Here is a 27,168-nt window from a genome sequence, read left to right as displayed (position 1 = left end):
ATGTTAAGAATACACGTGGAAAAAAAGCTTTTTAAATAAATACATATATATAAAGGAAAACAATTTGGGGAGGGGAGAGGTGTAAAACCAACGATTTCTAGAAATGATGATATATAAGCACTCGGGAACTGATGCACAGATCTCCAAACTGACACGGGTACACAACCCGGAGGTTGACAAACACAGGAAATTGTCCTGTACACTCCCAACACGCTGAAATAACGCATACGGAACCGTGATGCAAGGTTTTCTGTGCTTTATAACTCGTCTGGCAATTCTTACTTTCCATGTGAAACATCCGGCATCCTGAGTGAACTGAATCAAAAAAAGTTACTGAAACATTTTGCTGAAATATGTAAGCTGAGTAAAGAAGAAATCTGAGGAGTCTCTCAGACAACTTGGACACTTCCATGACATCTTCACAAGATGACTTATTTGCCTTCATTATCAACACTCATCCCTAGCATGTCTCTATTGTTCCTACACATACCCATACACTTGTCCTGTAATGGTGATGTCCAATCTCACTGCCTTTTAATAAACCTTTGTTTTCTTTTGCTGGGCATCTGTTAAAACAATACATTAAAACTACCAAAAAAAAAAATCCTTTAAGGGTTTTTTTATTTGACTGTTTATTAAAGGGAGCAAGGTGAGACACCTTTAAGAAACTACAAGCCTACAGCACTGGTTGTGAAGCAAAAGTATTGGACAGAAAATCATGGATTCACACGAAACACTGGCACAATGCTTCTTGACCCCCTTCATCACTCACTTTTGGCAGGCTGCTGTCTGAGGAGCTGTACTGCTGCTAGGAAAATGATCTGTAAATGTGTGAAAAAAATGCTGAAGTGTTTTTTTTTGCTTACACAAGCAAGTAAGTTCTTAAATATTTTTGCTTTCTTCAGGTAATGGTTCTATTCAGAATGACAGAGATGAACCAGAAGATGCAGATCACTGATGCCACAGAAAAGGGATCTTGTGGCTGTGGATTCAGAGAACTTGGAGGCAGCTCTGGGGTGGCACTGGCAAACACCCATTCGGATCCAACCAGAACCAGGATCCCTTCTAACCTTCCAACGCGTGGGAATAATTATTACAGAAGATCTCAGTTTGGAAGATGTGTGCTGAAGGTCTCTTGCTTAGTATGACTTAACTGAAACGTATAAGAAATACCCTCCCCGCAGAATAAATACTGTGCGAGGAAACTATTTTAAACTTCATTACAATGAATGAAAATGAAATTTTAATCACAGGCCTGGAAGCTGGCTTTTGCCTAAAGAATAGTAATAATTACCAGATTTCATTCAATATGAGCAAACAGAAGACAGTAATTTGACATGGCTAAATTGCCATTAACTTTCTACTCTCAGCATTACTCAATTAAGACAGAAAAGGGAATGAGAAGTTAAATCATTTAAAATACTTAGTAGGTGGCCTATACTCTACATTTCCTTAATTAAAATGGTCAGTTGTAGCTATGTGTCTAGGAGAGTTCACTTGAGAAAGAGATTTAAGAATACAGAAGTAATATCAAACAGAAAAATGATGAAAACAGACAACCGTCAACATAAAAATCACAAGTCTTGAAATCTCTTAGTCATTTAATGAAAGAGAGAATCTTTGGAAAATTTCCCTGATGGCGGGACTAAAAGAAGATAGAAAATAACAGGGTAAGCCCTTAGAAGGAGGAAAAAAGGTTACTGGTGCATAAAAGGCTCTTGTTTTGCAAAAAGAGTAGGATATCTTTTCAGAAATTACTGGGGGTCATTTGGGATATGAAGTGAGCTGGTTTTCTGTCCAGAAGTAACCGATTTAACGAATGTATGCCAACAAGTGTTAATCAGCCTTCTAATTTGCATCCAATACATTTAAAAGAGCTGGTTCTGAAGGCGTTTTATTTGCTGATAGTCTTTTTGCAAGATGCTGAAGTACAAGGGAAATTCCAGAAGACTACCACAGTGCTGAAAAAAGGGAGGTATTTTAAAACAGCAAGCTGCATGACCCAGGTACATTCACTCCCCTGAAACCCAAGCCAAACAACAGTAAAGCTGATGGGATTCCATTAATAAGTGTTAAGGGTCTGAAATTCAATTAATAACAGTCAACAGTTTTAGGAAAATCAGTTCTTATCATCAAACATGCATGAGTTAATTCTCTGATGAGATTAAATTTTTTCCTGATAAAGGCAAGTGCACAGAGGTAATAAAACTTTCGTAGTGCACTTGGCTTTTTCTATATGAGACACCGATGTATTAACTGGTGCCATAAACTTTCATCAGAACACACATTACACGGATTAAGAACTGCTTAGCTGATGCATCTTCAACAGCCAACTACGGAGACTATTAATTAAACAGCCATAGATCTTATGGGGTCTCTCACAATTTGAACTATGACTGGCGCTTTTCATATTTACTGAAAACTGGGAAGTATAAATCAGCCACTGGTAATTGCTGTGGATAACCGTACAACTGGCAAATAGTTACAGGCAAATGTATGAGGTGGATGCCCCATCCCTGGAGGTGTTCAAGGCCAGGCTGGATGGGGCTTTGGGCAGCCTGGTCTGGTGGGAGGTGTCCCTGCCCATGGCAGGGGGCTGGAACTGGGTGGTCTGCAAGGTCCCTTCCAACACAAACCATTCTATGGGTCTGTGCTATACTGGACAATGCACTACATCACTTGTGTGGTAACAGTGCTTTCACACAAACTGTGTTTAAACACAAAGAAATGCTATAAATTAAGGATGAGGCAGGGAGAAGCAGATCTCCAGGGCACAACCACTTGCTGGAGCGCAAGGACTGACACCCATGACCACCATGCCCATCCGTGCTGGGTCAGTGGGTTTTTAAACGTGAATTTTCTTGTGATCTTAGGAGAGGCGCTAGACATATTCCTCTAAGGAGAACCTGAGAATTTGTTTCCTTGGATTCAGCAAAACTTCCCAAAACTGCTTCACTAGATCAAACATTAGCCTTCAATTAAAAAAAAAAAGAAAAGAAAAGCACAAAAAAGCACATTCTTGCTGCTCACTCTGAACAAAGGATCCTCTAAGGAAGGACATGCACTCTCCTCGTTCTGAATGGGAAATTAGTCCTTAAGCCTTGCCTGTCTTGCTGTACAGTAAGATCTACTGGTGGACTTCAGCTCAGGAAAGGTAAAAAAAATTGTACAGATGTGTCTGGCACACAGCACAGATTTAAGTTTCGTTATGCTAAGCAGTTCACTTTACTAAAACCATAAAGAAAGAAAACTCAAGCATCTGCATTTCTGTGTGTGAGGGGATGTCACGTTTAACTTGAGCCAACTTGTGGGCTACGTATGGCTAAGGCAGTTTCTCACCCTCACAGGATGTAGCATGAGAGCTGCTTTGCACTCCCTACGCTTAACAGGTACACGTGGTCACTCCAAAAGAAAAACCCTGGCCTCTGCTGTTATTTTTTTTCGGCCTCTACTGAATAAACTTAACACACAGATAAAATTACAAGCACAGGAGAATCGGTAGATTGCAGCTGCGGTCCTTCAGAACTTAGAAGGCTGTGCAGCTACACTCAGAGGGCTGAGGGTTAAAGACGTGACACGAGGGAAGGTTCGGACACGAAACCACCAAGGCTCTTCTCGCACCATTTTGCTGGTCACCGCCGTAACGCAACAAAGCACCCTGCAGCATGCACCTCTCTTAGGGTCAAAGGGGTAAACGTGACCACGTGCTAGGACACTTCTGCGCTCCTTCACAGAAAAGAGAAGGAACCGAGGAACACATTGCTCTTGGATATAAATAAAAAATGTGTTCATTTTCATCAGGTAAATGCTCTCCACATTTTACTCTAACACTTGATGCGTTATCACAACAGAAATGCAACTGGTACATAAAATAACTTCAGACAATATATATACACATACGCACACACACACATTTTAAATAAGTTAAGTCCATGTAAAGGAGCTTAAAATCAAAACTGGGATTTGCATTTCAACTAGTTAACTTATGTTGGAGCTTATTCTTCACACAAATCTTCGGAGAGTCATAATCACATTTTCTGGCATTTTAATGAACACATCACAAGAAAAAACTGCAGAAAGGTCTATTGTTTTAAATATTACCACTGTACATTTGGTGATAGCCTCATTTGCCTGCCACCCATTCTGCTGTCCTCGATTTCCATATGCTTCACGGCAGCTCAGCAATGGAGGACATGATAATGACAAAGTGACCAAGAAATCTAAGCTGTTGGACAACAACACTAGCACTTGACACCCAAAGTAAACCTGCATGAGCTATTGCCATGTTACTTTTAAGTGAACCTTTTCATTTCCTAAGAAGTCTAATCCAACCACTATTTTTCTATTAATGAGCTGATATTTTCTACAGAAAAATGCAGCAGAATGAGTTTTCCCTACATAAGAGTTTGCAAAACACAGGCAGAAATCCAAACACATGCAAAAACATTTCCAAAACACCTCCAGGTACACTGTTTTATTTATTACATCCTTAAACACCACCAGCAGGATTTTTAGCCTCTATATGTAAAACAACCACTTATCACTACGTTTAACTGTCACCAGCCCTATGCAAAGCCCTTTATTTTTCAGTCACAAAATCATTGCAAAATCAAAGATCAAACTCATTTCAGCTGACTTTCAAATACATTTCTTCTAAATACACTCAATGTTTTTGAAAGGTATGTTATAATATAAGATGATACACTGTCATGAAAAAAATAAATGCAAATACAAAACGCAGTACATATTAACAACTTGTAAGCAGAATGATTGTCATCTCAGACCACAGAAGCAGAACCCCTTGACACTGTGCACGGCCACACTACATAACCCCATTCGTGAAGTGACTTGGCTTTGCTATGACAGCTATGCTGAACAGCCCATCTACACCCTTTTATTTCTGAGAAGACTTGGCATGAGAGGAGAGGACTCCACAGTTTGTATCTCAATGAAAACACTGATCTTCAGCCACTGAAAATATATAACCTTTGACAAACTGGAACAGAAGTAAAATACCATTCTCCTGGATGTGATGTGAGAAAACCAGTTAGAGACCACACCATTCTCCCCACCCCCACTCTCTCCTTCCTTTCCCCCCTCAGTCATCCAACATTTCACCTAAGGAAAGAAGGACGTTAAAAATATTTATATGCACATTGCCAATCTGAAGCTCAGCAAGCCAACTAAAATTCCAAAAAAATAAAAGAACTTACCCAATGTGTCTTTTAGATTTTTAACCAGAGAACCTTTCTTCAAGCTGTTTTTTCGCTCCACATAATTTGATGGCACATATCCCGTTTTGTTGGCCGCGTTTCTTACCCTCCACCATGTCTTCGAATCATCTAATAGCCAAAGACGTTCATTTTTCTTGATGTCAAGTTCTTGGTCCTGCTGTGCAGTGTAATCCCACTTTGCAATAACAATAACTTCTTCTGTCATCTTTCATGGAGTCCTTCTGCAACAAAATAATGGAACATGTTCATCAATAAATTACATCATGCAACTCTTGCTCAAATTTTTCAAGCTCTTCTGAAATAGGCAAGAAAAGGGAAGGGAAAACAAGAAAGCCATACAGAGAAAAAAATCTCAGAAGCTTTAAAAATAAGGAAAGTCCCGATGACCTTTCTTGCTTTTTCTGCCACTGAAATATGACAACACCCTGATAATGAAGTCTAGTCATAAGATCTTCGCTGTATATGAAATATTATTCAGATACATATTAACACAGTGTAAGTTATAATCCCCATTCAGTTTTTGCTATATGCATTATAAAACTATCCCAAACCCAGCATTCGAAGTTCTGATTTGAGAAAAAAATATAGCAGTACTCCAAAAATGTATATCCTTCCATCCTAGTTTTCATACTTAATATATAAATCCTATACCCACAGTCAAACAGACATATTACTTAGATTTTTTCTGCATTTAAAGTTATCCGTCTTTAAGTAGGAAGCTAAAAATACTTCAGTACTCAATACATTGGGTAATGTATTTTAGTGGGGAAATCTCTAACACCAATAGGGTACTGTTTTAGTAAGCCTTTGTCCAAATCATCTTGTAAAGGCAGCACACAAGTGCCATTTTAGGAGAAGCCTTTGCTTCTGCTTTGCTGCCAAGATGAGCACCCACTGCATTTTCCTGGGACCTGCTGCCATTTCTTCCCTACCCTAAACTTCTCCAGAGTGCCAGAGAAGACTGAACAAATAGTCTTTTTTGACTTATCTGTAGCAAGAACTATCTTTTCAGAAGCTATTTGTCATCCGCAAGCCTCCACAGTTTCCTACGCATCAGGTAATTGCCAGGAACAGAGCAGCTCCGTGACAATCAGCGAGCACAACAGCGAGCAAGGAAGAGAGGAGTCCCAGGCCAGTACCGCCGACATTCCAGCATATTGTAATGCCAACCAGAACAGGGTTACTTTTATCCCATAAATTAGGATCACAGAATCATCATGATTGGAAAATACCTTAGGGACCACCAAGTCCAACCATCAACCTGACCTGCTGAGCCCCATCACTGAGCCGTGTACCCTAACGCCACGTCCCCACATCTCTCAAGTACCTCCAGGGATGGGGACTCCACCGTCTCTTCAGGCAGCCCATTCCCACGCTTGACCACCCTCTCCATGAAGAAATTCTACCTGATATCCCATTTAAACCTCTCCCGGTGCAACTTGAGGCTGTTTCCCCACGTCCTATCACTTGTCCCCTGAGAAAAGAGACTGACACCATCCTCGCTGCAGCCTCCTTTCAGGTAGCTGCAGAGAGCATTGAAGTCTCCTCTCAGCCTCCTCTTCTCCACTAAACAGTCCCAATTCCTTCAACCACTCCTTGTTAAATCTTTTTTTTTTTTTTTTTTTTTTAGAAAATCTTTGAAAAACTTCTGAGAAGTTGCTTCAAGTTTTCTGATTGCTGGGTTTTTGTTTGTTTGCTTTTGGGGGTGGAGGAGGAGGTCAGGAAAGAGATGGGAGATGAGAATTTATTTGAAAATCAGTGTAGCAGACTACTTTTTTTAAAAGGGAAAGCTGTACATTTGCAATAAATAACAGTTTAGTAGAAGCAGATTCCAGACTACTTCGAATTATTCATCTCCAAGGATCTTTTCAGCATGATTTGACTTTGTTGCCTAATCCTTACCAGTCCACTAACCTAGTGGTAAACATGGACACTTTAATAGTCTACTTGACAGAGAACTCAAAATCCATAACCTCATTCAGAAATTGTTCTGTTCAGCACGTAAGTTACACCACTTCTGTTCAGAAGTGATACTGCATTCTATTCTGCAATTTGTAAGTACACACATACACTTCCTCCCTTTCCAAACAAAAAACGCAGAGGAACATACAGCAGCTAAAAACACAATTTGAGTATGGGTCTACGCAGCTGACAGCCCCAAAATTAATTCAAAAAGTTGTGATGTTCTGAACAGTAAAGAAGAAACAGAAGTCTTTCCGTTCAAAATGACTGTGGTGTACGCATACAGAATTGTGATATTTACAAGAAAAATCATTATACCCTTAAAAAAATCCCCCCCTAAAACAGTAACGCTGTCTGACACTGACAAAGACATAGGAGAGCCTGAGCTCTGGAACGCCGTCTCCCATAAAGCACCCTGGTTTCTGACTCGCATGCAGTGGGCAGATAGCCTCCGGATTGATGCGCTGATGTAGCCATGGGGAGACTGCAATCAAGCGTGTGCTGGATGCCGCTGCCGTCAATACAAACTCTCTCTCCAAACTAGATCGATTCATTTTATCTCGGCAATTGTAAAATGGTCAATTCGCACTATTCCTGGGGATATGGAGAACGTGAAGAAAGCGAGCACTAACAGTGCAGCTGGCTGATGGTGCTCCCACACAGGTTCTGCTTCTAAAATGGTTATTTTCACAACACAGGCAGGTTGAAGTTATCTATTCGTATTACAATCTGTTAATTAAAAATAACACATTAGGCATAACATTGCACTAATGAGCAATGGAAAACTCTCAAACTCCTCCCATTCCTCTAAAGCTAAAAAAAATCCCTGAGTTGTCCGCTGCTGTAAGAGTCATTGAGCTTTCCCCAGAGTGTTGGGCAAGGACAGAAGAGAAGCGCAAGAAAAAACATGTGTCAGGGCTGATGAGGTCAACTATAGGGTCCTTGGAAACTCCCTCAGGACAGGAGCCCTAAGCTGCCTGATTTCCACAGCTCCAGCTTGGCGTTACACAGGACTGCCACTCTGAATGAGAACTGCCATCACATCACAAGCAGACTCCTCGCACCTGTTGAAATGTAGGAAAGCCAAGTTTCTCAGGTGGCATGCTCATACACAGCCCAACTCAGTAAAGCAAGCTGGGTTTTGCTTCATGTTAATGGCACAAGCATCTCTACACAACAGCAGACAGGAATTACTCCTTTTTTATAAAGGGTCAAAATGCATCGTACATCTGCAGTTAAACATTTGTCCACTTAAAGCTGTCTGCATACATGTGGAGGGGTTTACTTTGTGTTTTTTTTCTTTTTTCTTTTAAATGTGAGGGATCAGTATTAAAGTTCTTAAAGTTACTTTCTTGGGGTTGCTTCATTCGACTTGCTCCATCGAGGACAATCCAGTTCTTCCTGTGACATTTGCAGAGCTAAGATTTCCTTGTACGTGAATAAGGACACATTTGTTCTCCAGGAGGGGGGCTGCAGAACTAATGGTTTTGAAATGTTTCTGCCGCACAGCAATGTGCCAAACAAAGGATTAGAAGCAACGACATAACTAGATCTGGGGGAAAATGTAAGGAACAAAAAACAATGCAATCTTCCAAAGCATTTGAGTGTTCCATATAAATTTGACATGCACTCAGAAGGCAAAAATTCTTCAGTATATTGCTTTTAGACTGCACAATCAAAACCAGTTCCCGCAGACTCTAATGTTAACATGACTCTTTCATATCAAGAAAACCCATTACTGCTAGGAGCATGCTAGCTTCTGGCACGTTCCTCTGCAAAAAGCTCACAAGTCCTAACGCTGAATTACCAAACCTCCTCCTCACATCAGATATGACAGCATCTCGCACTTCAGAAAGCACCAATAAAAAGCTTTGAAATACCTATGCAAGCAACTCCGAGTTCATCAAATGCAACATGGCCACTTCTCACTACAAAGGATTGTTTTGCTTTAAAAAGCGTGTGTGTGGCCTTGGGTTTTTAGCTTACTGCATCCACAACCCAGACCTTCAAAAGGCGATCTCTGTATTAGCTACAGGACGTAACACTTCCAACCCCTCTTCTGCCTCCACTGCTAGCAGGGCTGGGTAAGCTACTTGTTTTACCACCCCTGTATTTGCCAAAATGTTGGAACCGATCAGTTGGAAACCACCAGTTCTGTGCTTTCACTGAATATTCATGGCCTATAAAAGCTAAAGCCAAGCTTGTTTAGCAGACAAGGGCTTTTGGAGATGGCATCCAGCTCTAACAACAAAAACGAGTGGTAAACGGCAAGGCTTCCAACTGGACGGGAGCACATCCCTTACTGGCCAGGCCTAAGCACTGAAACACAAGAGCAACCAGGCAAGCTTTGGTTATATCCCCAACACAGCTGTGAGAGTCCAAAAAATAAAAGCTATCTCTTTCCCAGAAAACGAGGCTGTTTAAACCCGATTTCTCTAGAAAATACACCATGTTTCTTTCTGGAGATTATAGCCAGAAGTTAAATATGAAGCAAGGAGAAAGTGAAAAGAATGACTGCAAAGCTTTGCAGGAGAAAACTCTGACCAGTGGGTACTGCATTGAAATGACAAGTGGTTTTCTTAAGGGGACCTCAAGCAACTCCACTATAATGGCAATTTCATTAATGCTATCAATGCTACCATCGAAATCCCAAGTTATCTTTCCACGAGCTTCTGTGTCTATGGCTCCTAAGGTAGCAGCTAACTCGAGAGGTAACATCTGCACCGTGCTTCACCCAAGCAGCCACTAGCAGATAAAACCAAAGATAAAATACCTCAACGGCGAACTCCGGCACGATGTTGTGCGATACTAAAAGAGCTGCAGTCTTTGAACTGAAGACAGAACTTACTGAAGTATAAATGTCACGGAAAATGTCTTTGGGTACAACAAAATTATTTAAAAAAAAATTATTTAGCTAGAAGTAAAAGAGCAGCTTTTGGCAGCTACAGAAAAATACACGCCTTGGGGAAGGAAGACGAGCAAAAGTTAGATGGAAAAAAAACTGAGTTATTGAGAATGGATTTCTAATTCATGCATAAAAACAACAGCTACCAGAATTTCCACTCTGTTCCTAAATGTGGGTGGTTCTGAATCGGTTTCCAGAAAAACTGCAACAACGCTAGGAATACCTGCGTGTAAGCATTGGATCGAGCTCAGCTGTTTCAAACAGCTTTGTCTCTTCTCTCCAGCTGATGGCTTGGTTAGGAGACAAAGTCCTCCTTCAGTGGCAGCTGCACTACTCCAGAAGCCCACATGCAAATGTTGTAACACAAATACATCCCTGGGGGAGAGAGTGAGGCTGGAAACTCTGCTAGGCTAGGATGGCAGTGAACAAAATCCCAGCCAAGTTAAAGTCAGTTTTAAATAGACTGTACTTAAGTCTGCTCAAACAGGTGAGGGACGTTAGCTAACCCTATGGCAGAACAAGGCGAACATCTGATACTGCTGCTCCTGCACGGACTTTATCAGAGGAAAACCTGGAAAAGAGGAGACATCCAATAACTATCAGTGGTTCAAGAATTTAACAGTGTTGAGGGAGAAAAAAAAAAGAACCATCCCCTTACAATCTTTGGAACCAATGCTCTTAGCACTGAACCATGGAAGCAACACTATTTGTGGGAACTTCAGCATAGAGGAACTTAATTTGCTCCCTCCCACAAACTTGTAAAACTGCTAGTGATTTGTCATATGAAATAAATTACTTGGTCAGTTGATAGCATCATCAATATAAAACTTCCTAAAGTTGTTACACAGATCTCACTCTCTACAGAGCTCCCCAGGCCAGGATTCTTTGTTTTCCTCTCCAGACAGGGATAATGGGTTTCTTCCACAAAGATAAATAGAGACGGGTCCACTCCGGTATGTCATTCGAACAGGCACCTTCTGCTTGAGCCTGACACAGGCACAGAGTGCCACCAGCTGAGTGCCTGGACCCAACGGGCAGCAAAACATCACCTTCTCTTGCCTCCAGGAGGAAGGCTGGGGGCCGTGCAGGGACACACAGGGTTAGCGAGGACAGCACGCGCAGGGGGCACGGCTGAGCTTTGAAGGCACCCTGAGAAAAGAAGCGGTTGCTCTCCCCCTGTGCACGATTCAGTTTGCAAAAAGGAACATGACTGAAAAATGACTGACAGTAATGCCTGAAATGTAATCCCTCAGCAAGGGAACAAGCAAAAATTCTATTAATAGGTGGTGACAATGCATATAACAGACTGTTCTGGAATTGGATGTGCTCCTAAGAAAAGAGAGGCATTATGCTTAACTGGTACAGAGGCTCTTAGGTGACGCTGATGTACATAAGACAATCACTATACAATATTAAGTCAATTCTCTTGGGTCTCTGCAGAATGAAAAGATAACTAATGAAACAGCAGAGTTTTCCCTAAGACCTGAGGGCTGAACAACCTCCCCTTCTCCCAACCTGAAACTTTGAAACTGGGTTTTGAACCTGCACCCTGTGGTGCCGAAGGCCCAGCCACCCGCTGTCCCCTCATTTCCTCTTTCACAGGCCACAGCAAATGAGCAACGCTTGGTCCTCCAAGGCAACACAGCTGTGGAAAATAAACATTCAAAACAGTTCTTCCAACAGGGACTCTTTCACAGTAAGTGGATGGGCCTGCTGCATTCAGTAATTAATAAAATAACTTTTATTGTATCACTTCATCTGAAATATACTTTATTACACTGAAGCCTTCCTATTTATGAAGATGCAATCTATTCGAGCCTGCCTACTGCTTCAGGAGGTTTGAAGCTTCATCTTCACTTAAAGTTGTTTTATTTGTTGCATGTGTGTTTTTTTGTTTGTTTGTTTTATATGTGCACCTGGATGGATAAACCAGCCATTCCATGCAGAAGGGGTTCAATAAAGTGCTGTTCTACATTGAGAATTAAGTTTCACTCAGATCTTTAGGATCAGGAAAGCACCAAAGACCAAATTCAGAAGGAATTAAAAAGAACAGAAAAGCACATTCAAATGAAAACTTGTGAAAAAGAATACACTTTTTGGACATGCTGTTAGCTATTTCCAGTAGTGTAGCATTTCTGATGTTTAAAGTATGTATGTTTGGGGAAAACCAGGAAAATACCATCTCCTTCATGCAAAAGCCAAAGTTAACATAAAACAAGCACAATGTTAGATATCTAACGATTGCTACAAGATAGTCTCAAAATGCAGAAGCTTAAAAAGAGTAAACAAGCCGACCCAAATTACAGCAAATAGCAGCCCTTTGTTGAAACTGGTAAAACCCTTTGGATGCTTTGTCACGACAGCTCTTCGCTGGAGCTCAGAGAAGTGGAGGTGGATCACATAAATGCCACCTTTTCTAGCTGCTTCCGCAGCTTAACACTTTAATACTGTATATAATGTGTGTCAGCCAACCTCAGGAGACATTATTTCTTTGGAAAGAGGTCACTGCAACAAAAATTATAACAAGGATACTTCCCCCACTTCCTTCTCTAAAGAAGGTTTCAACTAAATAGCAACCAAACATTCACCATCTGGCTATGCAGTTTTGAGGTGTCAAACAGATACCTGAGCAGAAAAATCTGCAACAGGGTAGAAGAGAAAGCACGATGGAGACTCACAGTCGATGCTTTGTTGGACTTGAGCTCAGCAACCCTCGATCTCAAGCTTTAAATTCAAGAACTGTGACTGGCCATCGAAATACAAGCTCATAACTGGAAATTTAAAACCAATGGATGCATTGTTTTTACCAAAGGGAGAGTTAAGAAAAAGCTGAAATTGAACAAAGACCTCTCTTCATACTTTTAATTTAGTGACCGAGGAACAGCAGAATTTGAATGCTTAAAGATCTATACGCATACTGAAAGCATCACAGTGTAACTACAGATACCAATACCTGTTGCAAATATATATATACACATAAATAACCTCATACATATCTCACACACATACCAATATGTACACATCTCACTGGAAACCAGTGAAACAGTTCCTAGAATACTATCTGAACATATAAAATATGCAGACAAACAAAAAACAAATCAGAAATTTAAGGAGGCTTCAGACTGGGGATGGAGGAAAGTGATAAATACTAGCACAGAACCCATGGTTGAGTATAAAAACATACCTGGACTGCCTAAAGTTGCTGACTTTTAAAGCAAATGTGACAATTAGTTCGGGGATATTTCAATGCTAAGTCTTATTAGGATGCACTGACTATTGAGCTAAAAATGATAGCTAAGTAAGTGCAAGTGATTATCATTAAATTTAATTTGATGTGCATTTGATGGCCAAACAGTCACAAACCATAGAAGCTGAAGTTGACACTTTAAGGAGGAGGTCGGTTTCCAAGAGCTGAAAACAATGATGAATGGAAACTGTAAAGAATAAATGTGAACAAAGATGTAAATACGTTGATTAACTCTGAAGGAAGAATGTTTTATTACATTTTCTAAACTACTCTCACAATTTTGCATTTATGAAAGAACTATTATATGGTCAAAAGGACAGCCTATTTTTTAAAAACATGAGCTCAAAAGCCCTGAAGATTTTGTGTCCCCTCCCCCATGCTACTTTTTTTTATAAAAGTCTGACAGCAACAAGCACAAACGTTTCTGGAAATGCAAACTGAAGTATCAAAACAAGTACAGTCCATCTAACTAAGAACTGTAAAACATTATTAAAATGTGTCTGGCATAAATTAAACATTAGCAATAGAATTCACATAAAATTAGAATATTAAGTTTCTTAAACATGTTTTAAGAAAAATTAAACATGATTTAGGAAAAAAGTGTTCAATATGTATTTCTACGCTATGGGATTATCCTACAGTGACAACTATTTTCTGTTCTGTCATTAAATAGGGTAGTAAAAATAGTAAGAATAATTAAACACTTAATCCTCAAACGCACCCTAAGATAGCAGAACTGCCCACAAAGCTTTTACAGTTTCAGTATCAACTCTGAAGAAAATTTGGAGCTATGAAGAAGTTCCAGAGAATTAAATCTGTGCCGCTAATTTGAAAGCATAAATTGAATGTCTTTGGTAACACTGCCAAGTAGTCAGCTTAAGTCTAACTCCAGAAAAATAAAGAAGAGACAAAGGATCCCCCCAAAAAACACAGTATCAACACATTACGGATGTGCACTTAGTACTTATTAAAAGGGCTTTCAGGAAGACAGGCATAACGATATAAACTTTTTAATATATATATATATTAAAAAATTATGTATGTATATATATTTCATTTCAGCTGCTGATCTAGGTCTATGCATCTACCTAAGTCCACATCCACGAGCTGACTGGCAGATCCAAGGAATAACTTCCCAGGAAGGCTCAGCAGAAAACGCGAGTGCTTCTAGAAGGCCCTGAGCCACTTGCTCTCGGGTACAATAGTACAATAGTACTTAGCTTTGAGTCACCTGGAGAACAAAAAGAATAACTGCAGATAAATACTTGAGGGAGGGCGATACAACCTGGTGGACTGGTTAATTACGTTTGAGATTTTTTTGGCCTATTCACTGCAATGATCCATTTCTGGTCGGCTCTAAAGATTATGGAAGTGCTTTTTTTTAATATGCCAGCTCTTACTAAAACATAATTGGGCTGTGCATCTTCAAAAAAGTGAAGGATCAGTCTTAATCAACCAGCAATTTGAAACTAAGCTAGCTAAGTAACATTATTGTGATGCTATCAAAACCCCTGCCCACACACATCTCGAACCCTCTTCCTCTTTTTGCCATCTATTGTTTAATGGCACAGTGCTGTGAGGTTTTGTTTTTTGTTTCTTCAAACGGATGCCTCTGACAGCTTTTAACCAGCGCTTGCTCCTCTCTGCCCTACCGTGTATCTGGTGTCCCCATCTCTAATACGCTGCAGCTACACCACGGTGCCTTGCATCTTGGGTTACAAAACAACTGCAAACAGGAAACCTCAAGACTGGTTTGGTGGTAACGAATTTCTGCCTAGCTCCAATACAGCACAAAAGTTAAGCTTGTTTTCTGCCTTAAGAGTGGTTTAGAAGCCTTTTAAAAAGCTGCATAAAGGCGTAAAGAAGAATACAAACGAAACACACCCAGAAAAATCTTCCTTCCTGCCAAGGAGCCAGTGCGGCCTTTTACCACTCGACAACACGAAGCCTCACTTCATACACGTTCATGTAACAACATGCTGCAAAGGGGAGTTTGAGAGAAGCCTCGCAGCCAATGTTTTCGTGAAGCCTGCCCCATGAACCAGTCCGTCCAGAGGAAGTGAGCAGGGACAGACCAAAATGCTCGTTCAACACGTGAACTCCCCGTTTAGGAAAGAGCAGCACGAACCGCAGAGCGCGCGCCCCCTGCGTGAGGCCTGCGGCCCTAAGGACGGCCGCCTCGGGGGGACTGGGCCCTGTGGGGCCGGATCCAGCCCCCCAGCTCTCACCCCTGGGAGCAGGGAATAAATTCGTACCATTTATTTGAAAAAGCAGCAGGTTAAAGCATTCTTTCTCTACCTGAAAGTAGAGAGAGAAAACCCTGGACAGTTACCAGACAGGCCGCAACCAAGAACACAAACCTGAGGTCCAGCCTCCTATTAATTCACGCAGCGATGCCCTAGTTGTATGGGGCATTCACTCTGCTTCACATTGTAACCTCCATACCATCTTCCCGATTTCAGATTTATCTTTTTTTCCAATTAGTGATACCACGATGACCCAAAATTTCCTGGTCCAGGACACTTCAAGATACAAACACATAACAAATATGACACTCTAAAACACATAACACTAAATACTACCTTTCCTGTTTATGTGATAAGCACCAAGCTGTTCTGGGAAGGCTAAGTTCTAAAAATCTTCTGATGTCTTACCTGAAAAGGATATTTCTATAGCCCTTCTGGAACAGCATGCCTATTGTGAGGTAGGCAGTGTTCATTTTTAGCTTCTGACAGATGATTTAAATTTCAAATTTCAAAAGACAAAAGCTGGTATTCTACAGGAACAAGCTGGTATTACATTAACACACGTTCAGCAATACTAGTTCCGAGCTTTGTAACTTACCTATGCTTAAAACAAAATAAGAATAATAGAAGTTACGGAGAAAGCACTCCCACAGGTCTTGGCTAAGCTAGAACAGAAGATGGTCACCCATGCATAGGACAAAGGGTTTATAATAAAAAGTAATCTCAAGTCTTTCCCTACAGGTGGGATTACTATTAAGCCATCACCCAAGGACAACCTTCAGGAATTTAAAACCAACCAATTCACCACCACCAAAAAAAAAAAAAAAAAAAAAAAAAGGAAAAACAACCACCATATTTCAGCTTGGTGGTTTTGTCTCTCTTTTTCCTTTAGAAATTCATCTTTACTTGCATTTTTATTCTATTAGTTAATCTTTCGTAACAAATATTAACAACATTACTAGCAATCTTCTCGAGACCAGGCAGAAAATGCTAAGACAGAGTATTTTTGGAGTTAGATGACTTTAAAAGTGCTTCAGCCAACCCAGATGGCATTTTTGGAAGTAGGTATTTCTCCGTACCTTAAAGACCACACAAAATTGCATCTCTTCCTGTCCCTCTTATTATATACACGTACCAGAGAACACAATGAGCATCAGTTTAGTTAGCTCTGGTCTCAGTCTGCTGCAAGAAATAAATTTAAAGTAAAAAAAACCAACAACGTCTGACACTAAAGCACCTCCGACCGCAGATAGCCAGCTCGCATCACCTCTTACCCATCGCTTCCTCTGCCCCCAGCCCCCTGTGCTCTCCCCACCTGCCTTCAAAGCCTGGCCCTGTGCCTCGGGCTGGGGGCTTTCTCCTCCGCCCCCCCAGAGCCCTGTGCAGCTGCAGCTACTGCAGCTGAGCTGCTCTGCTGTGACTTCCTCCACGACCAGGCGAGGAGCTGCTTCTCGCTTTGTTCTGAATGCACTGCCATCACGAGCAATGCTTTTCTGCACTCTGGATAGCGGTGGTGCAACCCCACACCGTGCAGAGAGGAGGTCTTCAGGCTCTTCAGCTGCACGCAGCACGAGGGAGATGTGAAGGAGAGATCTTATTTGGCTGCAGAGTAAACCAACCAGAACCCCAACCTCTGCCTTACTCTTAGGTAAATACGGCAACAGCAACAGAAAAGAGCAGCAGCTTACCTTTTACTGAATTCTTTTAAAAGCGCTTCTAGAAAAGCCACTCGGTGCAGTTGAGCTGGTTATTAGCTAAAGGAAACTTTTTTGGGGGTAGGGGGTGGACAACAAGACCTCGCTTCTGCTCTATAAACAGCAGCAGTGATGAATGGCCCGAACTCAGAATTACTTTATGGCTATTTCTGAAAGTCAGAGATACGGACAACCTTAATGTTTGCTGGTGTTTAGACCGTTAGCTCCCCCGTTCCTCCCAGCAGACAAGACTGAAGTCTACTTGCACATTCGAAAATAGCCAAAAACCAAAAGCAAGATAGAAAAGAGGGGAATATCCTGGAAGAATACAACACTCACGAAGTGTCTAGATGAGACAACATGAGAAATCACTTCCCAAACAAACTTCTCCCCAGTCCCTTACAAAAGCGGGGTGTGGGAAGCCAAACACACAACGTCGTAGAAAAACAGACGCTGGTTTTAAAGTCAACATTTAGGTAGTATTACCTACACGACAGACTGACGAAACACGCTCTGTGGAATAACAAATTAAGCTTGCTGCCGCTCATGCACTGATGGTCTCACTTTCACACCAACCATCAATAAGGCTTCCCTCTCACCTTGAAATTTCAAGTCAGCCACTTAGGACACGGCGAAGGTTATGAAATTTTATAAAGGACGCACGCTTTAATTTCTTGAAGGACTCAGAAGGAAGTGTTTGAATGATTTGCTTCCGCTGTTTCTTCTCTTCCCTTAGCTCAAACATTCAATGATCTGTATGAATTATATTTCATTAGAAGGGCTAGTACATTTACGCACTGTATGAACAAAGAACAGTCCTCAAATGTAAGAAGTTTAACCTTGATCCTACACAGAAGGACACAGCTCAGAATCACTGTAGATTGCTACGTTTTGCAGCTAATCCCTTGAAACACTGCTACCTACTTTTCCAGGGATTTCACTTTAAACTGTCTATAAAATGCTGAAAATAAAATTGAACTGTTGACCTTCTGTTCCCCAATAGAAAAATCATATATTCTAACTAGGAAGAGGAAGAGATGTTTTTTTTCAGTTCAAAAGAGCATTTATTCCCACCAATAAAAGCTGTTTAAGCATAAAAAGAGGACATTTTTAATTTCTAGGCAATGCTCCCTTTACAGTTTTAAGCAATTTATCCACCACTTTACAAAAACCCTCATTCAATCTACCTAATGACATATTTTGAAAAATATGTATATTAAAACAATTTTTAACTTTCTATTTCACAGAGAACTAAGCACTTTAAAGTCCCTGTCCAGTCTCTGTTCCTGTGAACTTTCCAGTTTGCTGCTCTTTCAAATACTGAACAAATCCTTACACTTGTGGTTTTATTTATTTATTTTACCAAATTGCCTGGAACAGAATTTTTATCCGATACAGAAAGGTGTGTGTGGTGGTGGGGAAGACAAATGACAAATGCTTCTTTAGTGAACTCTCACAGCAGAATTCTGTGCAGAATCTCACCAGAGCTCATGGTTACCCTAACACCTATTGCCCAAATCTAGAACAGAGTTTCTTAGGCAGAAAGCTACTTTCCAGAAGCAAGGTCTTTGACTGCTACAGGTTAAAATAATTGCTAGATATAAGGTATCATCATTCTCGATTCTGTGCTTATGTGTGTAACCAAAGAGGCAGCTGGAAAGGTGCTGTATTAGATTTCATTAAAAGACAGCTAATGCCATTAAATTTATTCCTGTGTAAATTTGTGCGTTGTTCTGAAGAAAATCAACCCAAGACAGTTACTCAGAAACCCATCTTTTTAATTTCCTGATAAAAGATGTACACAGAGAAGGCATGATTTAAATGAAGAGACCTTCTTGCATCTTGTGTGAGATGTAACTCCATGCTACAACATCACAAGTCACTTACCGGTCAAATCAATGACCGCTGTGCTAATGCTGCACAACCCAAAAAGCATACGCAGTGGTGAAAAACGCTTGCCTGAGTCTCCCCCTAAAGCTATCTGCCCCCCTTTGAGCTAATAACTTTGCAGAGTCAAAACTCTTACTACTCCCAAAAGACAAATGCAGGTGAAATTCTAGTCATCCCCCTTTTCCCAATAAAAGAGGCTTCAAACTAACCTGTCCTGTAGATCTTAAATTCATTTAAATTTGAAGTCAAGACTGAGCTCTTGGTCTGGAACGTTAGCAGCATTCATGTATTTTAAGAAAATTATTTCTTACATATCTTCCTCCAGTTCGAATGAGTTCCTCTTCCAGAAGAAACAGCACTTGTGAATGCTCTGCCACATGACTACAGCAGGAAGCCTCTGTTAATTCCTCAAAGGGGAGGGCTACAAGGCAGCACCAAAAAGCAACACCATTCACAGAACAGGGACGTTATTCAAGCATTTCTGTAGAACGTGCTCCAGAGAACTCAGATTACTGTGAGCAAGCTAAGGAGTGCACTTGATACTGAACTCTTACCTCTCGGTTCAAGGGTCAGCTGCTCTAACACCGCTTACACAGATAACCTAGAAAGACATTGCACTGCTGTTAGCCCTAACGTGATTCTCCACTGCTCCAGAAGGTGAGCTTCTGAAAGCAAACTTTCACCAGGCAGAGACTAGGAGTATCTGACTTGTTCCATACAAACAGTTAACCAAGAATAAGTCATTACAAGAATCTACATTTCTATCAATGAAATATATAACCAATAGAGACCGACACTGCCTGGCAGTGCTAGACTTTTTCTCCTTTATTCCTACTCTCAACGCCCATGATTGAACAAAATTGAGTCTTCCCAAACTTCTCTAAATATCCTCCTACTCTTTCATCTTCTGCCAGAAATTTCTCCTCAGCTCACTTTTCTGGATAAAATCCGCCTGCAAAAAGGAAACCAGTTCAAAATTAAACATTTGGCTTTGGTTGCTACATTGCACTCCCTTTCATTTAGAAATGTTAGGTACCCTTACATGGATGGGATGTTCTATACTTGTGCTCTCACCACCCATTTTCATCCTTCTTCCCACCAGATAACAAAAAAAGGCATCAACAAATGTGAAAGGGAAACAGTAGTAGCCAAATTTCCAAACACGAGAGAGACTGTGAAGATTAGTATCTGTGCTAGAAACAAAGTTAAATAGAAGAAAAACAAGTTCAGAATCACACAGCTCTGAAAACTGGAAGTTTAACTACAGGCTTACTCCTTCTAGATGAATACAAATAAAAATTTATATTGCTACTGCATTTCTATAAAAGTGACTATGCCATCATTGTTTCACATATAAATTTAGTTGGGAGCCACATAAAGAATTGAGTGCTCAACAGCTTCTTGTAGTACTTTAGTATTGCTTGCACTAAAAATTCAAGAGTAAAACACCACAACTCTGTTGTAAAGAATATTACAACAGAAGTAGACCGTTTCTTTGTTATCTGTATCTTTGACTTCGCGAAGAAGCCAGTGGTGTTATCAAATCTGTCTCAGGCCTCAATGACTAACTTTTCATAAGAATTCATACACAAATACTGGAGTTACGGAGAAGCATCTGAAAGGAGTGGAAAGCAACAACCCCCTGGCTCACCAAAAAACAGTATGCTAAGCATATGAAGAATATTCCTCTAAGCATATAAAAATTCACAAATCATCTTCTTACGGTGATGAAGAGAAAGGTGGGTGGGGAGAAGATAAAAGCACCCCTTGCCCCCCTCGACATCAGGGAGAACTTAGGGACATGTACGAAAACACCTCCTTTCCTGGATCACAGAGCCTGTGAATGTTTAAGTGACTAATACCAAGCATTTTTAGTTTATTTGCTCTTGTTTTTGAGGTCCTTGTTGAAAATTAAGCTCTGAGGAACAGTTCTTGGACTGAGGTGTTAATTGACACCACATTCTTACTCCTCCTGTGTGTAATACATTTAGGTTCAAAAATTCTCAACCCTGAAACCAGGTTTTAGTTCCACAAACGTAAGCAGTCCTGTGCATTGCATCAAACACTTCCTTCAGTGTTTCTTCTTTTATTTTTAAGGATTCAAGAGAACTAGTCAGGTTACTGACTTAGGAAGCAGAGATGCCCAGCCACCACTTACAGGCTAGGATCTGACCCAGGGCTTGCTTTGTGCTATCGTTTTCCTCAGCTTCTCCTAAACCACAGCCAGGGAGGAGGCTGCAGCAGCCTACTGATAGCTCTGCTGCCACCTTTTTTTCCTAAGAATCGCAGCAGCTGTTCCTCACACAATTAAGACATAAACCCAGCACACATAGGGGACCAAAGCCCACCACCACCACCTTTTTAGCCACATGATGATGGTAGTACACGGCTCTCAAGATTTCTGTAAGTTTCACAACGTACGTTGTAGCAGCTGTGCTCCCAAAGAGTGCCTGATGCGCAAGTCAGCATTTGAGAATGCAAGTTTCCGTCATTCCACTGATGGAAACTTTCCACTTCCAAAGAGCACAACTGTCAAAATCTCGTTTACAAGGTAGTTTTCAAAATCAGTTTTATAAACATTTATATATATATATATATATATACATACACACACGTATAAATAAGAGGTCTATTGTTCTAGTGAAAACTTTTAAGTGAAACTAAGGATGTCACACCCTTTGATTTTGAGATAAATGCTTTACCTCATGAAATACCCCAATCTTTCATTATAAAGCCGTACTCTCTCCGGAAACAACGGAACAGACCTTTCCAGATCCTATACAAATCCAGGGCTGGCAGAAAATGCCGTTCAGTAATCTTCAGGAAGAACTAAGAACGAAAACCAATACTTAATCTGACTGTTTAATCTTGAGAGACAAATTCATTAATCAAACGTAAAAAGACGTCTAAGCCTCATCTCAACAGCATTTTTGGAAGGGTACATGGTAACTTGAGAACCAGTACAAGACAACCTAACTTATCAGGGAATGTTCTAGACACCAATGGACAAAGAATCGATGATTCTGGTGCAAGACAGAGAACTCACCACCAGCCTCTTAGGAAAATCCAGATCCCCAACAACCAGCTGCTTCAGGTAAAGGATCTCTCTGACGTTGCCTCCTGCAGCCGACTTGCACCAGGGGTAAAGCTCAACTTGCACATAGGAATGTGTTGGTTAAGATGTCAGCATTTCCCAGTAACAAACCAACAAAAAAAAGTCTCAGGCTATGGGTAAGTTTTCTAGGTTAGTGGGAACAAGAGGTCAGATGGAAAAAGAAATGCTAAGAAGAAATGCAAGGACTCAGACCAGCAAGGAAAAAACAGTGCAAACAGCCAAGACAGTTGCAGGGTAGCAGGGGGCCTGCTGGAAGGATTGAGCATGCAGACGTTGCATGCTCCAAAAGCATTCAAAAGAAAGGAAGGGAAACAAAAAAAAAGGTGGAAGAACAGGTAGACATGTTGCACAGAGGCTCTATTGTGGGGAACAACTAAGAGCAGCTGACATAGGAAACAGCCTCCAAATTAAGGAGGGATAGGATGAGAGCTGCAGGGGATCCCTGAAACAAAAGGTCTCGCAGAGAGAGCACAAAGGGAAGGGTGTAGAACCCAAGAGACTGCAAGGAGCCTACAATGTCTTAAAATGAGGCTCAAAAACTTAAAACCAGGGACAGAAAAATAGAATTTAAAAGGTTTATATCCGCATGCATGGTATTCTGTGTTTCTTACTACTACTGGCTTAAAAAATACACAACAGGACAAGCTCATTTTCTCAGTCCCCTCTGCTTAGCACAATCCCAGCTTTGTTACTGCAGTGCAAACAGTAATTGTAATCCAAGATTAATTAACCGAGTTATTAGCAACAGAATTCCACAGCAAATATATCGCGGCAATTTTTGAACATTTTGCTTTGTGACGTCTACCAATTTTAGCAGTTACCAAGAATTCTTCAACACACAAAAAGATCATCCACCAGATACGAAATAAGATGAACCGCATGTACAGTTTCTTCCCATTCATTAAAAGTATGTACAAAGTAAACTTGTTTTTTAATATCATAATACATTTAATAATAACATATTTAATATAAAATTCAAGTGATATGTATTTGGATATGGAACATGTTAAGAGCACTACTGAAAACATGCACAGGTGTAGTTTTAGCTGCATTTTTATTATGTCTTTTTTCTTTTTGAATACAAACAATGAATCATTTAAAGTTCCCTCAAAACCTCCCAAACAGAAGAACCGTCTTCCAGCAATTACCGAATGGAGAAACAATTCTTCAGCTGATTTGATAACAAGGACCAATGCCAATGCTGGCCTGTGTTCCCAGCTCTGTGAAGCCCCAGATCCAAACCCCCCGAAGCGCAGAGCCCTGAAACACACATGGCATCCCTCAGAAAACCGAGGGGAGGACATCTCCAGGAAAAGTTTGCAGGCAGCAGATAACGGCAGCTCCTTCAAGGGCAGGACAGAGCTCTTTGGGTAACCAGATCTTGGAGTAAACTTGGTAACGCCAGCCTCGGCTGCCTTGCTAATCTGTTTCCTCCTTTAGGAGGGCTGCGGATTACTGAACCGCCCCGGCGCTGATACAGCCTTATCACACTGCACAGCGCTGGCACACAGACCAGCAATCCACACATCCCGAGTCCTCCGGTCGACTTTCCCTGACAGATGCCCCCACATACAACACTTACCTAACTAATAAATGCTTTCGGCGCCACGGGATCCTGTTCCACTAATGCAGCTTAACTGCATAAGCTATCAGCAAGAGTTTCTCAAGATCATATTCTAAACCACACCAGTTGTCCCTCAGAAGTGCAGTGCGTATTCCAGCCTTTGCATTGAAACTGGTTTAATGCGGGGATGTGTTTGTTTAGTAATCCAGGAAACATGGGCTCAACCGGTCCAATGGCTTTCCAGTTAGCACGGGTCAAGACACCACGGTCTGGTCACCGAGTATTTTGTTGTCAGTTCATGAACAGGCACAAACTTCATCTTAGCGTGTGTGTTTGCGTCTATAAAGAATATACAGCTTAATTCACAGCAATGTTCATAATTTAAGTAACGTCAGATTCTTTTCAGCAGGCAAAGCTTTTTTTGGCTCAGAAAAAAACTGACACGCAGGATGAGAAGACAGCCAAAGTCCATACTGGCTATCAGACCACAAAGCTACTTCCACCAAGGAAAATGTCGTCACCTTTCCATTGTTTCTAAACTGAATTTACACTTATTAATGAAAGCTGGAAACTGTTCTCTGTGACTAGGAATCCATATGGATCACAGTTAGAGTATAACACAAAGGCTGTTTTGGGGTCATAACAGGTACTGTTGGTATCTGCGACTTTAAGCTGTACCTGAAGCTATCAGAAAAAAATGGGGAAAAAATATAAACAAATGCCTCTAACTCTGTTTTGATATTATTAGTAAATATAAACATGATTTTTCCCCACTTACTCAGTATTTATCATACTTTCATGCAAAGACCTACAACTTGATTTAAAAAAAGGTAATTGAAATCTGGAAAAAAAAAAAAAAAAAGCCCCCAAAATTACTTAGTTCAATGAAAACCTATTCTGCAATATACTGACGCAGTCAAAGTATCTGGGGGTCTACTAGTGGTTACAAGGGCAAGGGAATGGAACGGAAGTGTTCTTTACCAGCCACAGCTCCAGATCAGAAAGCATTATGCCACCAGCACGGGAAAAGCAGCAGTGTTCTCTGAATTTCATCACTATACTAAACTTCCGTAAATAATTTTCAGTAACATTAGAAGTTACATCGGAAGGTTTAAAATCAACACTTTAGGCACTTAGGATAATAGACATAATTACACAAGACTTTTTTTTTTTTTCCCTTAGAAAAAGGAATCTAGACATCTAATCAGTCCGGAGCTTTCAATCACTTAATTACCGTCAGAATAAAGACTTCCCATGAAACCAACTCATACGGGTCATTAAGAATAGCTACTATTTTCCTCGGGCTTAAACTCCTCAAAAATCCATGAACAACTACAAACACACTGAGCCACAGAAAAACACCAAGAAAGACTTTGATTACAGACGGTTGCATCAAGTTGAAATTTCTGTGGTGCTTTTACCTCTTCACAGGAAGATGACAGCTGATCTTTCAGATGCTACAAGCCAGTCCCCGGCCTTGCAACACGGATGCACCCATGTAGCTGCTGTCTAGCCTCACAGACCTGGCTCTCCAACAAAGCATCATGGTACTGTAACCACTGACACCTGATCTCAGTTTGGCAAACCTGCTGAGTATGAAAGACTGTGGTAACTTCGCTTTTACCTGCTTAGCTCTCATCTCATCAAACTATCTCCCTTCTGTGTACACACAGACCCCTGCATAACCAAACAGTACATTCCATAAAGGTGCATGAAGGCAGGCTTATTCATGAAAAATTGTATTATTGAAGAAAATTTCCCAAAACATTATCTAAACACTACCACTGACAGGCACATATTAAAACTACGATCACTTTTTGAAGTATTTTATTGTGAAATACAAGATGCATTTTTTTTGTTTGTTTTATATTCAAAGACACTGTAAGTGAATGTCTAACAAGTTTGAAAGCACAGAATACTATTACAAACAGTATCACATTCTAAAATTGTTAAATGCTTCTAGGATAGTTGCAGATTTGCAGCAGCTGAATGACTGCAATAAATTGCCAAAACATTACACTTGGTAACTTCATACTAATGTAACTGCAGAAGTGACAGAACGTTTTATCAAACAAGCAACAACAAAAAAAAAGATGCCTTTCCATACAGTTCTCTTTTTTTCAAAAAACAAAAACAGAAACAAATAGCTGAAAATAGCTAGTGTGCACAGCTAGATAAAAGATGACTCGGCGGATTCAACAACCACGTACAAATTATGCCATAGCTCTCAGACTCAACAAAACTCTGTAAGGACACACTATTGTCTGCAGTTTGGTGAAGTTCAAAGAACATTTTCAGCGTAATTTGTGAATGCTGACCAAAGGGCACAGAATTTACCATATTCTGATTCTGCAAAGCACTTCAGGTACAGGCTTTACCGAATCTACAACCATGCGTTAATTTCCGTTTTGGAAAGGTATCAGAACGCTCTGTGTTCTACAGAATCACCTTTACCAAGCTGAATACAGGCCACCAGAAACACGCACTTTGGTATACACGTGCACACAAAGGACAGAGAAAATGTTAAATATTAATACAGAAATTAGATTTAATTTTGCTACAGAAACAAACTGTTGCCTGACTGGACATAGCACATATCCTGGGTACCTATACAGATAGACAGTGAGAACAGAGCAAAAATTGAGATGTCCAAAGACAAAGTTCCTCCTCTCCTCCTCTTACTGAGCTATTATCTACTTACAGCCTGTTTGGGAAGTATATAAAACCTTCACATGCTGTAAACATTTTCAGTTTGAGTATTTGTGGTGTTTTGTTTTTTGTTTGTTTTCTTAAGTTGTTGTTTTGAAGGGTAGGAAAAATATTCAATAAGCCAAATGTCTCAGAAATAAGACAAGAGAAATATATGGTTTTATATTAAACATTTGAAATTAATACAAGATTTGGGCCATAGTTAAAAAGCTTAATTTTGAGTAGAAATTTTAGTGGAAAAGTTAGAATCATTTAACTAGGACTAAGTTCATAGTTTGACAAATCACTGTCTTTGGGATTCTATATTTGTTTTCCATTTACATTAACAAACTTTTCAAGAGCTTTTCAATTTTATTATGTAGGTCTGCTACCTACATAATGCACAAAACCAAAATCAACCAAACAAAAAATTTACCAGCACTTCTAATCTAAAAATTAAGTCAAAAGACTTCTCAATATTAGTCTTCAGTTATATTCATTTATTGTTCAAGGCTATACACTCTGATCTGCTGCAAAAGTTAGGGTTGTAAATGCATCTTTAAATGTAATGGACAAAAATCAATTGATCTGAAAATGTAGTGTAAAAGCCCACCTGTTTCAAA

At 40.4% G+C, this 27,168-nt stretch overlaps 1 protein-coding gene across 3 annotated transcripts in view; it reads right to left on the bottom strand.

The window, feature by feature from the left end:
* The window catches only part of NCK2 (NCK adaptor protein 2), an 85,286-nt gene that overhangs the window by 24,823 nt on the left and 33,295 nt on the right, over window positions 1-27,168 (bottom strand). For 2 of the 3 annotated variants that reach the window (XM_066984773.1, XM_066984764.1), the window contains one exon: window positions 5,214-5,455. In XM_066984773.1, the coding sequence (XP_066840874.1) occupies window positions 5,214-5,439 (226 nt within the window). In that variant the 5' untranslated portion in view covers window positions 5,440-5,455. Of the gene's footprint in view, window positions 1-5,213; window positions 5,456-19,387; window positions 19,410-27,168 lie in introns of those variants that run through there. The other variant, XM_013190212.3, reaches the window with a different exon arrangement.

This window comes from Anser cygnoides, chromosome 1, assembly GCF_040182565.1.
Source record: "Anser cygnoides isolate HZ-2024a breed goose chromosome 1, Taihu_goose_T2T_genome, whole genome shotgun sequence".
Lineage (NCBI taxonomy): Eukaryota > Metazoa > Chordata > Aves > Anseriformes > Anatidae > Anser > Anser cygnoides.
This window is presented reverse-complemented; position numbering and strand designations above follow the sequence as displayed.